This window comes from Plecotus auritus (assembly GCF_963455305.1).
Source record: "Plecotus auritus genome assembly, chromosome: 2".
Taxonomy (NCBI): Eukaryota; Metazoa; Chordata; class Mammalia; order Chiroptera; family Vespertilionidae; genus Plecotus; species Plecotus auritus.
The window spans coordinates 170,799,553-170,817,367 of record NC_137771.1 but is presented as its reverse complement, the minus strand read 5'-3'; the positions used below and the strand labels follow the sequence as shown (position 1 = coordinate 170,817,367).

The window sequence follows — 17,815 nt, the reverse complement described above, 5'->3', positions numbered from 1 at the left end:
GATTCTGAGCTAGAGTAAAACAATAAAAAGAGCTGAAACATATTCCATAACCAAGGTCAACCCGATCCTCCTGCAAGGACATGGCAACAGCTAATCCTCTGTCTGCCATCTTAGCCAAAGTGGCCCGTCATTTCCATCCTGGGCCTTCGGCTGTTTGAAAGGGCTGACATACTGCAGGTGACCCTGGCAGTGTAATTAATCGGGCTGAGAGAATGAATGAAATCCTTTAACCTGCCTCAGTTTCTCTTTCATTATGATCAAACATTTAAATATGGCCCAGCCAGCATGGCTCAGTGGTTGAGCACTGACCTACAAACCAGGAGGTCACAGTTTGTGGGATCGATCCCCAGTGGGGGCATGCAGTAGGCAGCTGATCAGTTATTCTCTCTCATCATTGATGTTTCTATCACTCCCTCTCCCTTCATCTCTGAAATCAATAAAAATATTTTTAAAAAAAATTAAATATGATCTTGCTTGGGAGTGGGGAGTGAAAGGAAGCAAAGGGAACAACCCCAATTTGAAAGGCCCTTAGGCAGCAAACTAAGTTCATAAACTTAATAAAAAGTAATGTTTCTGGGGCAGTGTTTCCTCTAAGTCAGTGGTTCCCAATTGGGGCACATGCTCCACAGGGGGGCAATTTGATTTTTAAGGGGAGCAATTCGAGAATGAGTTATTAACAGTGAATTTTTTGCATTTCTTATGGTTCTAGGGGTCTCATATACAGTATATAAATATAAACTGTGGCATATTTATGCATTTCAGTTCTCTATTACATGTTTTGAAACTTTATTTGCTATGTTTTATATCATTTCATATTATTTTTTAACAATTTCTTAGTGATTTTTTTCCTTAGTACTTCAGCTGCCCTTTTGTTCTTTTATTTTTCTCTTTCATGGATGCTATGTTCTTTGGAAGCTTGTTTAGACCAAGTTAATGGCCTTTTAGGCTTCCTCCACTTGAATAGGAGTTCACCTTTTGAATAATAAGAATTATTTGTATATGTCATAGTGGGGGAATCAGGATTCTAGAGATGCTTAGGTGGTGCATGGCCATAAAAAGGTTGGGAACCACTGCTCTAAGTCATTGATATTGCTAAGCCCCATATGCTATTAGACACCCAGCCTCTACAGCACATCTTCCAAACCTCCTTCAGCAGTCATCCCAAGGTTGGAAAACAGTTTTGCCCTCAACCTGCACTATGCTGTATTAACAATATTATAAATATACTAGAGGCCCAGTACACGAATTTGTGCACAGGTGGGGTCTGGCCAGCTCAGCCCCAATTGGGGCAGATCCTGGCGGGGCCTGTCGGGAGGAGAATAAGGGCCCAATCAGGGCCAGGCCAGCTGCGGGGAGGGGCCATGGGTGATTAGCCGGTGGGCCCTGCCCCCAAATAGGGTGGGGGGCCGATTGGGTCAGCAGCCAGGGTAGGGGCCATGGGAGGTTGGCCGGCCAGCCCCACCCCCAATTGGTGTGTGTGGGGGGGCAATCAGGGGCAGAGCTGGCTGTGGGGAGGGGCTACAGGCCGATCAGGGTGGTGGGGGCTGATTGGTGGTGGGGCCAGCCATGGGGAGAGGCTGTTGGTGGTGGGCTGGCTGGCCCAAATAGGGTGGGGGGGCCAATCGGGGGCCAGCAGCCTGGGGGAGGGGCCATGGGTGGTTGGCAGCCGGCCCTGCCCCTGATCGGAGTGGGGGGGCTGACCAGGGTCGAGATGGCTGGCAGGAGGGACCGCCGGCCGATTGAGGTGGTGGGGGCCCACTGGGGGTGGGGCCAGTTGGGGGGAGAGGCCACAGGCAGTTGGCCAGCCAGTTCTGCCCCTGGTCAGGGTGGGGGGGGCAATCTGGGGTGGGGCTGGGCAGGGGGAGGAGCTTCAGGAAGTTGACTGCTGGCCCCACTCCCTTTGGGGTTAGGGGGTGATCAGGGGCGGGGCCAGTGGGGGGAGGGCTGGCCATCGGGAAGGGCTGTGGGAGGTTGGGCGGCTGGCCCCACCCCCAATTTGCTGGTTTGCTGGCCCCAGTGGGCGTCATAGCAACCAGTCATTCTGGTCTTTATGGTATTTCAGTCGCTGGCTTTTTATATATATAATTGACAATAGTCAACATTTATTAGAGCACTTACTATGTATAAGCCATAGTGCACAATACTTCCCATACATTCTCAAATATTTTTTTATAACCTGACCTAATGAGGTCATTATCCCCATTTTATAGATGAAACAGTCTTAAATAAATTAAATTGTTCATTGTCACTGGTGAGAAGGAATTTGAATTCAGTTTTGCTTTACTCCAAACTTGTGCTGCCTTGTATGCTCAATGCCTATTTTAATATGGAGTTTCCATACCCCAGAAACAGCCTCTGAAACAAATGTTTCAGTGCAAGCAGTTTAGTATTTGGGAGACAATCCCAGGAACAGTGGAAAGGGAGTAGGAAAAGTAAGTGATGGGAAGGAAGCTAATAGAGGGTGTGCTATCAAGCCAGCTATCCCTGGAGCCCAAGTCTTCTGGAGGACTCCGGGAGACAGTGGAGAACACACCTCAGAATCATCCCAACCTGAGGGATGAGGGAGCTTTCCACCATCTGCTAAGGGCTGCTTCCTCACCAAACTTCCATCTGTCATTGACTGAGGGCTGCATCCAGGGATATTACTTTCTGGCATTTCCAGCTTACCCAGCTCATGGCCTGAGTTTGCTTCCTTTGCTCCAGAAAAGAAAGTGCTCAGGTAGAAAGTCATAGGTGTTCATTAACATCTGCTGCAATGCCTTACAGAGATTTAAATGAAACAAATTTTTAGCGTACTAATCACTACCACTTCTCAACTTGGGTCAGGGCAATAATTGACTGACACCGTGCTGTATTAAAAGCACACTTGACCCTCAAACCTGGCACATTGCCTCAAACCAAGTCTTTCTTCCTTGTAATGAGATCACTCCAAAGGGGCTCTCTTAGTCCTTGCTGCCAATAGACCCTTGTCAGACCCGTCCCACTAGTCTTCCTGGCATGACCAGAAATATCTGAATCCCAGCATGACCTAAATTAAGCTGTCAAGCTGAGGCCCCTGTAACATATGGTTTGTATTTCTCCTTTAAAGAGAAAAACATTCAGGAAGCAATAAAATCAGGATTTTATAAAGAAAAAGAAGTGGGCTCTTTCTTTCCTAAATTAAGCTATTTTGACTAAAGTGAACACTGCAGATTCTTTTAAAGTTTCAGTGGGAAATGCTAAGATTGTGGCTCAATTCCATTTTCTCTGTGTTCCATGCTTTACTTTCCTTGATGCTGTTCAGCCAGGCACCTCACTATCCCTAGTTAACCAACAACTTCCAAGATCATCAGGGCCCTGCAACAGAAGGAGCTGGACACTCAAGTGTGGAAAGCTGGTTCTGAATTAGGTAAAAATAGGATTCTTAACCTGAAATTCTTGGAGAGGTTCTGGAATGCTTCTGATAAATTATATATCCTATATAATAAAACCCTAATATGCAAATAGACTGAACGGCAGAACGACCAGTCTCTATGATGCGCACTGACCACTAGGGGGCAGATGCTCAATGCAGGAGCTGCCCCCTTGTGGTCACTGCACCCTCACAGAGGGAGAACCACTCAGCCAGAAGCCAGGCTCACAGCTGGTGAGCGCAGTGGCGGTGGTGGGAGCCTCTCCCACCTCTGCAGCAGCACTAAGGACCCCTTGGGGTCCTGGACAGTGAGAGGGTGCAGGCCGGGCTGAGGGACTCCCCCAGTGTACGAATATCATGCACCTAGGCCTCTAATATATATATATATATATATATATATATATATATATATATATATATATATATATATGTATATTGTAAAGAGGCGATATGCAAATTAGGCCAGGACTCCGTAACGGGTCACAACCAGACAGGAGGAGGTTGCGCACGCATGTGAGGCCCAGAGTGGAGACGGAGACAGAGACGGGGGGCCTGCCCAAGCCGGCGCGGTGGCTCAGGCAGCCCTGGAGCAGACACAGGCAGGGGGGCCAGGGGATGCTGTGAGTCAGGCGTGGGTCCTGGCCCCCCGCAGCCCCGGAGCAGACACAGGCAGGGGCGACAGGGACACTACGAGTCAGGCGCGGGTCCTGGCCCACCACGGTGCCGTCCGGCCTGACTCCCACGGCGGCCGGCGCTATGTGCATCAAGTGCGGGTCCTGGCCCCCCGCAGGGTGCCTCCTCTCACAGCAGGAGGCGGGGTGCCTCCTCGCACCATTTCAATGGCGCACTGGGTCTCTAGTGTGTATGTATTGCACATTAACATGTTTCTGAGGGGGGGAAAAGCTTTTTAGCAAACTCTCAAAATTGCACATGATCTCCAAAGATTTAAGAACCATGGGATTAGAAATCATTCCAGAAGACACCAAATGACTTGAGGAAAAGCAACAGGGCAGTCTCAGATCTTTCCAGGCAGATCTGAGCTCATGCTCCCAACATTTAATTTATATTCCAGTATACAGCTTCTAACTTTTGAATCTTGTATCCTGGCTATAAATCTTAACTGTGTTTTTAGTTTAACTATTGGTCTAATGCACTAAATTATAAAACACTGCCTCAACCAAGCAGAATCATTAACCATGATGCTAGAAGGACATAAATGTCCTGGATAAACCTGAGTCTGAGAGCATTTAAGTGGCTGTCAGCGCCAATGTACCAAAGCAGTCCAGACACTGGTTGGTTCATTTATTTATTCAATAATTTAAAAGGTTCTACTATATACAAAGTATTGTGTTATATATTGGGATACTATACTAAGATAAGGTCCCTGCTTTCATAGTGACTAAATTCTATTTGGGAAGACAGACATTAACAACTAATCACACAAGTGATAAGTGGTACAATAACATCCTAGTACAGGGGCACATGACCTAGTTTGCAGGAGTGGGATAGAGAGGTGGAAGGAAAGGCTTTCTTAAGGAAGCAAGCTGTAAGCAAACTCAGAAGCCTTTGGCTTCTGTTCCCACAGATGACTCAGGAATGTGTATCTGTATCCCATACCTCCCCACCAATCTCAAAACTCAACTATCCAGTAGCCTTCTTGCTATCTCTAGGATGACTTCAAGGCATCCCTAATCAATATGCCCAAAAATGAGTTCCTAGTTTATATTTTTCATAATAAAACATTGGGGGAAATGAGTTCATAAACTTCCCTACAAAACCTAGAAACCAAGGCCAATGTAAATACCTCCCAAATCTTCACCAAGTCTTGTTCATTTTACCTCCAATACAGAAGCACATCTGTCCTCTTTATCTTCCCTCACCCCACACTCCACTCCCAGCTACCAACGTATTTCCTCTGGACAATATGGTGACTTTCTATGAGTCTCAATATGGTAGAAAAAAGAAGACACCCTTAGCCAGTGGTTCAGTGATTGAGCGTTGTGGAAATCCTAATCAAAGTATGCCAGATGTTCATGGCCAACTGGAGTGTGGGGTCCCTGTCCAAAGTACGCCGGGTGCTCAAGGCCAATTTGTCATACACAGGTGCAAAAGCAAGGACACAGTGATTGTACTGTATGCACTGCGCAAGCGTGCCTTTCTGTAGCACGAATATTGATGTCACAATTTGCAAGGAGCTTCTTTTGTCTAAGTTGGTGTAAAGATGTGTTACTGACCAGCTGGTGAGAAGCTGCTTTTATGTAGGGCACACCTGCTTGGTATGGCTCCTGTGTTTGCTACTGTATTAATAAGAGCTGCTTTGAGCAGCTACTGTGTGAAGCTACTTTGAAGAACTGCTTTGTCTAATGGCTCCTTAGTAGCAATGGCTACCTAGGCTACAATAAAGACTCTCTTTACACCTATGACTGCTCATACCTCCTCCGTCTAATACCCGGCATCCATGAAGGTACAGTTCCTAGTAGAGGAGGACCTGTGCACCCCATAGTTGGCAGAGTTGAGCAGGATGAAGGAGTAAGTACTCCCACAATTGGCACTGTAAGCAGGATCAAGGAAGAACTTACTCCAACAAACATCAACTTAGGAACCAGGAGGTCACAGTTAAATTATGGTTGGGACACATGCCTAGGTTGTGGGCTCCATCCCCAGTAAGGGGTGTGCAGGAGGCAGCCGATAAATGATTCTCTCTTATCATTTATGTTTCTAGAAAACAAGATTTCAACAACAAAAACTTTTGAACTAATAAAGGAATTCAACAAAGTAGCAGGATACAAATTTAACACACAACTACCAACACTCTGAAAAGGAAATTAAGAAAGCAATTATATTTACAATGGCATCTAAAAGATGCCCTGTTGAGTCCTGTCGTCACTTCCCCCAGCTGATGCAGGGTGGCTATCCTCCACCAGAAGCCCTCACCGCAGGACTGTGAACTCCGGTCTTCCAGGTATTGTGGGACCAGTGGTGCTCAGCTCAGAGCCTGGACTCCTCGCCCCGCCCCTCCTCACCTGGCCCCGCCCCTCCCTGGCCCCGCCCCGTTCACAAGAGTGTAGAGCCGGGAGCCTGGAGAGGTCTATTGCGCAAGCCCAGTGCCCCGGCTGCGAGAAGCTCTGAGGCCTCGGCTGCGCGCTGGACACCATGAGGCGGGGTATTCCGCGGGCTCCTTCCCGGAAGCGGAAGCCCGGGGGGCGGGCCAAGGGCGGTCGGGAGTCTTCGGCGGTTAATTCCTTTTATCGTGTGGTTCTGCTTCCTTCGGCCTGGTCTTCTCTGAGGCTGCAAGAGATGGTTAGGTCCGGATCTCGGCCGGGCCAGGTGAGGGCTGTGGACCTTGAGGCGTTCACTGCGGGGCTGGAGAGGGACTGAGGGGGGTTCTCGAGCTGGGAGAAGTGCAAAACTGTGACAAAAAAAAAAAAAGACAGCGGCGCATTAAAAATGCTGGGAAAGAGGAGTGGGGGGAGACACCTAGTCCTAACATCGTAACACAGCCGCTCTGTCCATAGATGCACATTCGGTTCTAATCGTAGCCCTCCGGAGCGCTGGCTTTGGTGAGGCCCGAGTTCGAGTTCAGCCTCGGCCGCCGGGTCAGGGGACTTAATAACCTCAGTACTTTGTTGCAGCAAATCCAGGTCCTCGGCTCTTCCACCCACTGCCGCTCTTAGTTGATCTTTCGTCACAATTGCTGGTATTTTACTAGTAGTTTAAAAAGTCTCCTAGTTCGTGTCACTGCCTTTAGCCTAACTCCTCTCAAATGCACATCCTCGTTGTAACTAAGTGACTCTCTTAACAATTTTTCAAGATAAAATCTCAGTTCTTCGGCCTGAGACTGCATTTCTCACCAGCCTCCGCCCCTATCCCAGCATTGTCCTGCACTGCCCACCTATTCTACAGTGTCCGGGACGCCCGGGTCCTCTCCTGCTTCCACGCCGGTGCTCTGTGTTCAGCCCAGAATGCCCTTCTGTCTCTGGTATCTCCACTTCCCATCTCCCGACCCTCAGCTCAATGTCTACTTCTGGAAGCCTTGCCTAACACTCTCCCATCCGCATTGTTTGGGTGCCCCAGAAGCAAAGAGCACATCTAGTGCCTAAATCTTGGTTTCTAAATACCAGTATCCACTAAAAGGAACCACAGCTTCTTGGAGAAATGGTCAGTTCCATTGGAGAAATGGTCAGTACAAGAGCTGAAATAGGGAAATCATAAGATAAGCAGAGCAAAGGGAATAATTAACAGAGTGAAAGCACAACTTAAAGAATGGGGAAATATATTTGTAAGACTTATATCTGATAAAGGGTTAATATCCACAATATAAAGGGACTCCTGAAACTCAAAAATATAAAGAAAAACACAACCTAATTTTAAAAAGGGCAAAGAACTTGTAAATATTAATTATAGACATACAAATAGCCAACAGATATGAAAAGATGGTTATCACTAATCACCAGGGAAATGCAAATCAAAATCACAGTTAGGATCTCTATTATAAAAAACAAAACAAAAACCCAAACAGGAAATAAGTATTGGTGAGGATGTGGAGAAATTGGAACCCTTGTATGTTGTTGGTGGAAATGTAAAGGGTACTGCTGCTGTGAAAAACTGAAGTTTTCTCAAAAATTAATCCCACTTTGGGTATCCAAAAGAAAAACAATCTTGAAGCAGTATTTGCATTCCCATGTTCACTACAGCATCTATACTAATAAATCTATACTAATAAAAGGGTAATATGCTAATTAGACCAGGAAACCTGGACGAAGCCATGGTGGTGGGGCTGAGGCAGAGGCGGTTAGGGACAATAAGGCTGGCAAGGAAGGGCAGTTGGGGGCAAGCAGGCTGTCAAGGAAGGGCAGTTGGGGGCAAGCAGGCTGTCAAGGAGGGGCAGTTGGGGGCGAGTAGGCCAGCGAGGGGGGGGCCGTTGGGGGTGAGCTGGCTGGTGGGGGGTGGCAGTTGGGGCGAGCTGGCCAGCAAGGGGGGGCAGTTGGGGGCAAGCAGGCTGGCAGGGGGGGGGGTAGTTGGGGTTGATCAGGCTGGCAGGCAGAGTGGTTAGGGGCGATCAGGCAGGCAGGCAGGTGAGTGGTTAGGAGCCAGCGGTCCCAGATTCCCAGAGGGATGTCTGACTGCCAGTTTAGACCCAATCCCTGTGGCAGTTGGACATCCCCCAAGGGGTCCCAGATTGGCAGGGTGCAGGCCGGACAACCACCCCCCCTGCCCTGTGCATGAATTTTGTGCACCAGGCCACTAGTTATTTATAATAGCTAAGGTGTGGTAACAACCTAAATGTCCATTGATGAATGAATGGATAAAGAAATATTATTCAGCTTTTTAAAAATAGGAAATTCTGCCATATGCAACATAGATGAATCTTGATATTAAGCAAAGTGAAAGAAGCCAGTCACAGAAGGACAAATATCACATTCCACTTATATAAGGTATCTAAGATAGTCAAACTCATAGAAGTAGAGTAGAATGGTAGTTGCTAGGGACTGGAGGGAGGAGGAAATGGGAGTGTCTTTTTATTAAGTATAAAGTTTCAGTTATGCAAGATGAATAAGTTCTAGAGATGTGCTATTCAACATCTATATATATAAAAGCCTAGTATGCAAATTGTCCCCTTGGAAGTTGGACTGAGAGAATGGAAGTTCGATCGCTCACTATGACGTCCGCTGACCACCCGGGGGGTGGTGTGGAATGAAGGAAGGCCCCTGCCAGTAGCCGGGGAAGGGAGGCCCCAGCCGGCAGCCGGAAGGAAGGCTCTGACCGGCAGCCAGAAGGCCCTGATTGGCCCTGATCACTGGCCAGGCCTAGGGATCCTACTCGTGCACCCACAGCTGAAGCCAAGTTCCCATAAGGAGCCTTAAGGAGCAATCAGCAGGGACCTGAGGCTATGCCCTCCCCTGCCCCCGTGGGGCTTGACAGGGGACCTGAGGCTGCGTCCCCCTGCCTGGCTGGGCTTGACAGGGGACCTCAGGCCATGCCCCCCACCCAGCGGGGCTTGACAGGGGACCTCAAGGTGCACTCCCAGTGCTGTGTCGGGGGAACTCAGGCCGCGCCCCCCGTCCAGCGGGGCTTGACGGGGGACCTGAGGCTGCACCCCCCTGCCAGTGGGGCTTAATGAGGGACCTGAGGCTGTACCCCCCCTGCCAGTGGGGCTTAATGGGGGACCTGAGGCTGTGCCCCCCTGCCTGGCGGGGCTTGATGGGGGACCTCAGGCCATGCCCCCCACCCAGCAGGGCTTGATGGGGGACCTCAAGACATGCTCCCCGGTCTGGGCTGGGGGACCTCAGGCCACGCCCCCCGTCCTGGCGCCAGGCCAGGGGACCTGATGCTATTCCCCCTGCCCGGCGGGGCTTGACAAGGGTGGGACTGGCCGGGTCTGGATCTAGCCCAATTGGGGGGGTGGGCGGCCGGGTCTGGGTCTCACGCGATTTTGAGGCACATGTGGGTGGGCGGGGACTTGACTCTGGGTCCCGTGGTGCACCCCAGACTCTGACAGGAGGAAGGTTTTCATAAACATTTTACTAATTTTCTTTCATCTCTGACACTTCTATTATAGAGAAAGGGCAAATAGCAATATTAAATTATTTCCTCTAATTAATCCCCTTTTAATGTGTACAAATTTCGTGCACCGGGCCACTAGTCTAATAATAAAAGTGTAATATGCTAATTAGACTGGACAGCCAAACAACCTTCAGGGCGAAGCTGGGGCTGCAAGGGCCAAGGCAAGCCGCCATGGCTGACAGGGCTGAAGCAAACCACTGCGGCTGCGAGGGCCGAGCCCCTTGCACGAATTTCGTGCATTGGACCTCTAGTTTAACTATAAAGGGGTATAATGTCTGAAACTTAATCTGAACTTACTTCAGACAATTATATATATATATCTACACTAATAAAAGAGAAAGATGCAAATTGACCATACCTTCGCGACACCCACCAACCAATCAGGAGTGAGTAGGCAAATTAACCCAACAAAGATGGTGGGTTAATTTGCATACGCAGGCACCGAGCGGCCAGGGGTGGGGTGGGACACAGGCGTTCTGCTCTGCCCCAGCCGCTCAGGGCCTCTGGGCAGTGTGGGAAGGGGCTGGAGCGGAAAGAGGCAGCTCCGGGGCCAGAGCAAAGGTGGTGCTGGCAGCCAGAGAAAGGAAGGCCCATTCTTGCACGAATCTTCATGCATTGGGCTTCTAGTATATATATATATATATATTCTGAGAGAGAACATGACAGATGTAATAAAATGTCAACAATTGGGGAATCTGGTTAAAGTATACAGCTTTTTGTACTATTTCAATTAGAAAATACGAAAAAAATTGGCGGAAATGTGTCAATATGATAATTACTGTTGTAGGGTGTTTTAATCCTGGGTAATTTTCTTTGCTTGATTGTAATATAACCTCGTGTATATTTTTTGGAGAAACACTATGTATATTCTTATAATTATGCCATACATTTATCTCAGTACTTTTGATTTTGAAAGATAATAATTGTGGTAGTTGTTTTGGACTTAGAAGACTCATGCTTTGGCTTTTTATTATGGACACCAACATAGATAAACTGAAGAGAAAAACCCTGAGGATCTGCGGAGACCATTGGTTCTTACCGCTGGCTTTGTGACTCCATTGTATTCCAGCTTATCTCAAGGAGAAATATAACTCTATCAATCGAACTTTTTCAGTGTATTTTCAATAGCATTCTTAGAATGAAGGAGTACATATTCAAATAAATAAAAGAACATTATATAAATGAGAGCTATCTTGGGTTGAAATATGTGAACATATCAAGAAAAATCATAAATGTAACTGCCAACAGTGACTACACCCGAGTGGTTATATGAGGGAGTAAGTAGGGAATTTAACCATGTCTTTTTAAAATTATATTTTAATGTAGATAATATATTTGTCTAGTATAAAGTTGTCAAGTTATGAAAGGAGATCCATGTAAAGTCTCCCTTCTTGCTCTGTCCCCCAGATTCTTAGCTTCCCTCTCCAGAGGCAACTACAATGAACTGTTTCATGTGTAACTCTCAAGATATTGGATGAATGTAAAAACAATTGCATATTTTTTCTTATACACAAAAGGTAGCCCACTTACATTTTAATTTAAAATTTAATAAAAACAGCATTGCTATATGACTTTAAAAAGAAAGATTGAGAGAATGAGATGTGGATAAAGAACAATGGTAGAGTTTTTGTGTGCTGGCCTTGTCAGACATTATAAAGAACTAGAGGCCCGGTGCATGAATTCGTGCACGAGTGGGATCTGGCCGGCCTGCCCCAATCGGGGCAGGGGGGCCGATCGGGGGCCGGGCTGGCTGGGGGGGAGGGGCAGCAGGCAGTTGGCAGGCCGGCCCTGCCCCCTGGTTGTACTGGTCGAACTCCTGGTCAAGGGGACAATTTGCATACTAGGCTTTTATTATAGAGGATGTGGATAAATAGAGTTGTGGACTCTGCCCTATATCTTAAATTATATGTTTTGAAGAATTTAGGAAATGTAGAACATGTTCAGGGATTGACTATAGTCCATCTTACTTTGGTTGGTTACAATAATATTTCTTCACTTCAACTCACAAATACATATGTTGCTTGCTTGACATTTTATATAGAACAAATTGTGAGTTCAGTTATAATTATGAGTTTTTAGAATATATCACATTTATGAAAAATTAGTATCATGGTACATTCATAAAATGGATTATTATTCCACCTTAAAAAGATAGGAAATTTTGATGCATACTGCAACATGGATGAACCTTGAAGATGTATTAAGTGAAATAAGCCAGTCACAAAAGAATACATACTGTATGAGCTCTCTAGAGTAGTCAAATTCATAGAGACAGAGTATTTGCCAGGGCTTGATGGGAGAAAGGGATGGGAAGTTAATGTTTAATGGGTACAGAATTTCAGTTTGGGAAGATGAAAAAGTTCTAGAGATGGATGATGGCAATGGTTGCACAACAGTATTAATGTACTTAATGCCACAGAACTATACACTTAGAAATGGCAAAAATGGTAAATTTTATGTTACGTTTTACCACAATAGAAAGGAAACGAGTGATATTTCAGGTTTTGTCAAGATAGCATACTGAGAATATAATAGAAAAATATTTGTGTAACTACTATAATATAATACATTATTTCATAGGTGTTATCTTCAGGAAAGCACACTGGACCTGCTAAATTAACAAATGGAAAGAAGCAGTAAGTACTTAAAGAAGTTTACAACTTCAGGAAATCTCGAGATTTTTCAGGTCTTTGGGCTGGACTAAATTTAACCTACCCTAGAAAACTAGTGGGGTCTCTACCTTCACAAAACTCTAGGTAGGAACCTTCCATGTCTACCCATGTTGATCATTTTAGTGTTTAAAAGGCTTTACAATCTTCATAAAGTGCTATATAAATCCATCTTTTTACATGGTTGGACAAGTTCTCTTATCCAACCTTTGCTTGAAAGAAAATGACTACTTAGAATATATTATGGGAAAAAAATTGTGTATTATTTGTAAAAATATTAAACTTGTTTTCTAGGATCCATTTAAGAAAGATATCACGTTGTAATGCAGATTCTGGCTATCCCATCCATTCTGACTCAGAAAGTCAGGTAAGATTAAACTGAATCGATACATTGTATACTATTTTAATTAGTCTTCAGGTAAAAGCTAAAAAGTTGGAATAAAAATTCGAAGGTAAAGTATTAATTGCCCTAAGGAAATATGAATGCTTTTGCTTTAAAACATTTTCTACCAATACTAAATTGTTCCTAAAAGAAATTTTAAAACTATGCAATGTTTTATTTTCCTGCATTAAAATTATATATAAATGTTTCCAAATGACTTTCTCCTTATAGAGTGAAACCGTACAAGGGCTTGATGGCTGTGCTTCTTTGCTGCGGAACATTTTGAGAAATGAAGATTCAGGTTTTATTTATTAAATGCTTCTATTCTGACCACTTTTTCTCAATTAGTAATTCCCTTAATGCTTATGAATTTTTGTTTTAATTAATAGGTTCAGAAATAGTATATTCAGAAAATAGATGTAATCCCAGACCTTTAGAAGGCAAAAGACATGGATCTAAAAAGAAAGGACATGAAAATCATACTGTTCCTTCATTAGTCCGGAAAGAAATTTGTAAGTCCTTTTTTTACTTTTTTATTTAAATATAATACTTAATTCTGACGGTTTAATAAATTATCAGGATTATACAATTGGTCTTCCATTTTAATAATATGTTGGTTATTCAGGTGTCTATGTGCTTATGCCTCTCTTTCTATTCAGCTTCTAATTGCTAAGTAGTTACTTTGTTTATCATCATGTTCCCAAGAAGTAAAAGTAGATAAGTGACTGAGTTTTGTAGGAGAAAAGATTAAAACTTGGAATGACATTTGGGAGGTATGTAGAGTTATCTTTGTTCTCCTTGCCACTTGTTTTCATAGATAATATTGGTTGGGTTCCTATTTTTAAATTGTTGTGTATGTATATATCCTAGTAGATTCAGTAGCTCAACTTGTTGAGCTGCACTGTTAGAATACATGGTATATAAGAAGGTAAAATTCCAAGTTGGGTAGATATGTAAGGAGAGGGAGCCTGTCACTGATTGACGGTGAATGTAGGCAAGGGTATTTTACACCCTCACAGTTAACTTGCTGACTTAATTAAGTGTAATAATTCAGCAAACAACTTAGAATAAGCAAGTTTTGCTTATGTTGTCCCTTGGAGACATATAGAACAAGATAGCCCGAAATAGAGATGAAAATGTCCATAATGGGAATTGAGATGGACAAGAATGGGACTAGCTAGTTCCACAGCTCAGGTGGGCCTGCTCAGTGTTAGCACAGCAATGCATGCTGAGATTCAGCTCAGGCAAGGGGTGGACTTTTGAAAAACATCTACAGCAATAGTCCTGGAATATTAACAGATCAGGATCCAGGCAAAGAGGCTGAGAAAATGAGGTGAGAGCATGCATAGGACTAGAGGTTGATGTTCCATATGGCCCCTGAGTCAGAGAACTAAGGCAGAGGAAACAACCTACTAACCCATGTTGGAGGCCAGTCATGTTTAGCCTCACATTATCTTGACCTGCACTGATCAGGGTGGTAGTCACTAACCATTGAATGTTTGAAGTATGGCTAGTACAACCAATGAGCTGAATCATAAATGTTTTTTAATTTTAATTAAAAATGTTTTTTTAATTTCAATTAATTTAAACTTGGAAACTGTTATTTGATCCAGTTATTAGAAACATTTAAGTAAGTTTGGAATAACATGGGTACATGAATCTACTTTTTCAACTGAAAATGTTACTAAATCAAAATACAGAGCAAGTATTTTTGATGAAAATTTAGCATCCAGATTGAGGTGTGCTTTGTATAAAATACACACCAGGTTTAGAAGATTTAATACAAAAAAATAAAATAACTTTTAAAATTAATTGCATATTGAAATGGTAATATTTTGGATATACTGACTTGAATAAAACATGAAAATTAATGTTACCTATTTTTGCTTTTTAATATAACTACTGGAAAATTTTAAATTGCACGTATGGTTTACATTATATTTTTATTGGTTAGTATTGGTCTAAACCAGGGGTCGGGAGCCTTTTTTTGAAAAAATATATTTTTTTATTGATTTCAGAGAGAGAGCGAGTGATAGAAACATCAGTGACAAGAAAGAATCATTGATTGGCTGCCTCCTGCACACCCCCTACTGGGGACCAAGCCCACAACCTGAGGATGTGACTTCCTGGTTCATGGGTGGGTGCTCAACCACTGAGCAACACAGGCCAGATGTGATGGGGAACCTTTTTTCTGCCAAGGTCCATTTGGATGTTTATAACATCACACTTGGGCCATACAAAATTATCCACTTAAAAATTAGCCTGCTCTATTTGGTCAAAGATTTAAATAACTCCCCCCTAATGCCTTGGCAGGGTCAGACCAAATGATTAGGCCCATGGGCCAGACATTCCCCATCCCTGCTCTAAACCAATGCTGACCAATACTACAGCCAGTTTTATTTTATAAATAATGTTTACTTATTTTGTAAATAAAATTTTGTCAGAGCACAGCCATACTAATTCATTTATGTATTTTTCATGACTGCTTCTGTGCTGTAATGGCAGAGTTGAGTAGTTGTGACCTAGAGCCCACCTGGGCTGCTAAGCCTAAAATATTTATCCACCAGCCTTTTAAGAAAAAGTGTGCTAACCCTGTTCTAAATTCTTAAAGCAGAAACCTATGTATTAAGGCCCAATGGACAAAGAAAGGATTGGTAATACCAACTGCCTATTCCTCCAGTGTCCTACTTTTTTCTCAAGGCAGGTTATTTCTTGTCCAGGGCACCCTTCCTCAAGGAACTTTCATTTGGAATGTACATGGTTGACAGTAGTGGTGCCATGGCAGCAACTTGGATCCCAGCTTAACGGCTTGTTACTCAGAGTTCCAACAGGAAGCAGATGGCAATACTCGAATTAAGATAATTCAAGAAGGGTTTATTTACAAAAAAACTCATTTCAAAGGTGTAAGTGGGGTATAGGGAATCCACAAAGGATTGTATCAGCCCAGTGCCAGCAGCAGCAGCAGAACTGTTATCATCCGTGGGCCTTAAAAGATGAGGTGATGGAGAGGTTACTGGGACTCAGAAAGAGATACTGTTGCATAGGGTAGGCCATCTTGAGAAGAGCAGTGAGCTTCTTTAAGGAACAAAGCCAGACCAAGATGACCTCATAGAGTTGGAATAAACATTCTGCTTTCTTTCTTTGATAATGTCAAGAATTCCGTTGGCTCAAACCCAATTTGATTTTTATTCTTAGAGGCTAATAAGTTAGCCTTACTATGTCACAGATACTGGCAGGAGACACAAGACTCCTGGGTCAGAGACAAAGGACTTTATTATTCATACCACAGCAAGCACCATGTATATCAGCATATTTGTTTGGTTCCCCTTCGCCATCACTTCCCAGGGAGGAAATGTGATGGACCCAGATGGATGTTGCACATGCTGAGGGTTTAAATTTCAACTAAGGAACACTGAGTTGGTGATTCCATTGCTTTGGGTGTAAGAAGTAAGCAAGCCTGTACTTGTCTCAGGGGAAAACACTACCTTATCCCTCAAGGTTGCTCAAGGTTTCAACCTTAGAAATGGCCCAGGTAAAGAACTTAGGTCAAGGCCTACTTTCTTGGTACACAGCAAGACATGTAGGAGCAGAAGAGACTCATGAAGGACTGTCTCTTAACAGTGTAATCCATATAGATCAGCAGCTTAGGGAGAGCAGGGTGGAGACAAGCAGAGGATGGATTTGGATGAGTAGATATGAGATATCTTGCAGTCTGGGTCCAAGCATTAAATTCATATTTGGATTAGAGTCAAATGGGCAGTTCTGGCCTGTGATCAGATTACAATATTTTTATTGTCCTTTCTCCTGTCCTTTCGTCATCAGAAGGTAGGACCTACTTCCCATAGGACAATAGGGCAATATTAGAAATTAGTTCTCACTAACTTATTTACTCCTAAGGTTGACTCATCCTTTTCTTTAGGTCAATACTCCATCTTTTCTAGTTTACCAAACTGTAGCACTATCTAGAAAGGATATATTTTTTTGTGTGTGGTCGCAGCTGTTAATACTCTGTTATCACAGTGCTCAACAATACACAAAAACCATGCTCTCAGTACTTGGTCTTTTCCATCTCTCCACAAGTGAGGTAAATCATAAATAGAATTTTAAGGAATCCATTAGAGTATATTAACTAGTACATATGTATAATTTTAATTTTAACATGCATTATCTTACTATTGGAGGTATGGCCCCATATGTGTTTTCTGCCTGGGACCTGTTGACTCATTTAGGGCCTATGGAGTCAAGCTTGCCTACCTTGATGTATACTAGGAGTAAAGAGGCAGAGAGGCAGTTCCAGAAGTGCATTGAGCTCACTTTTAGAGTGTTCCTGACAGTTAAAGGGAAAAAAAAAATATATATATATATATATATATGAGGCTAATATGCTAAGTGTCCAACCGTCTGGGTAATGATGTCATGTAGCAACGCCTGGCTTCGTCTCCCTAGCAACTAGCCTCCTTGCAGTTTCTTCAGCCCAGGAACACGGCTTGCTTGATAGCTAGGTGGAAACACTTTACACTGTAACCAAATGTCTGTGAGGCTTTTTCCCATGCCTCATCTCATTTGATCCTCACAGAAGTCCTGGAGTAGGTAGATAGGAGACTTGGTGAAATCCTATTTTCTTTTAATTAGCTGGAAAATGGAGACTTAGAAAGCTTAGAAACTTGACCCAACTGAAAAGAAGTAAGAAATGGTGGACCTTGAAAATGACTTCGGGTTTTGTCACTGCACAGAATATAGTCAAACACTGCTGCAGTTAAATATTTTACCCTTTGTTTTCCCTGTGTGATCTACAATAATAATCTGCTT

At 44.0% G+C, this 17,815-nt stretch overlaps 1 protein-coding gene across 1 annotated transcript in view; it reads left to right on the top strand.

Moving 5' to 3' along the window:
- The first annotated feature begins 6,586 nt into the window (after positions 1-6,586).
- CCDC14 (coiled-coil domain containing 14) overlaps positions 6,587-17,815 on the top strand; it is a 57,492-nt gene continuing 46,263 nt past the window's right edge. The window contains exons 1-5 of the mRNA XM_080654362.1: positions 6,587-6,718; positions 12,536-12,591; positions 12,919-12,991; positions 13,238-13,307; positions 13,396-13,518. Coding sequence (XP_080510488.1) covers positions 6,689-6,718; positions 12,536-12,591; positions 12,919-12,991; positions 13,238-13,307; positions 13,396-13,518 — 352 coding nt within the window. The 5' untranslated portion in view covers positions 6,587-6,688. The remainder of the gene's footprint in view (positions 6,719-12,535; positions 12,592-12,918; positions 12,992-13,237; positions 13,308-13,395; positions 13,519-17,815) is intronic.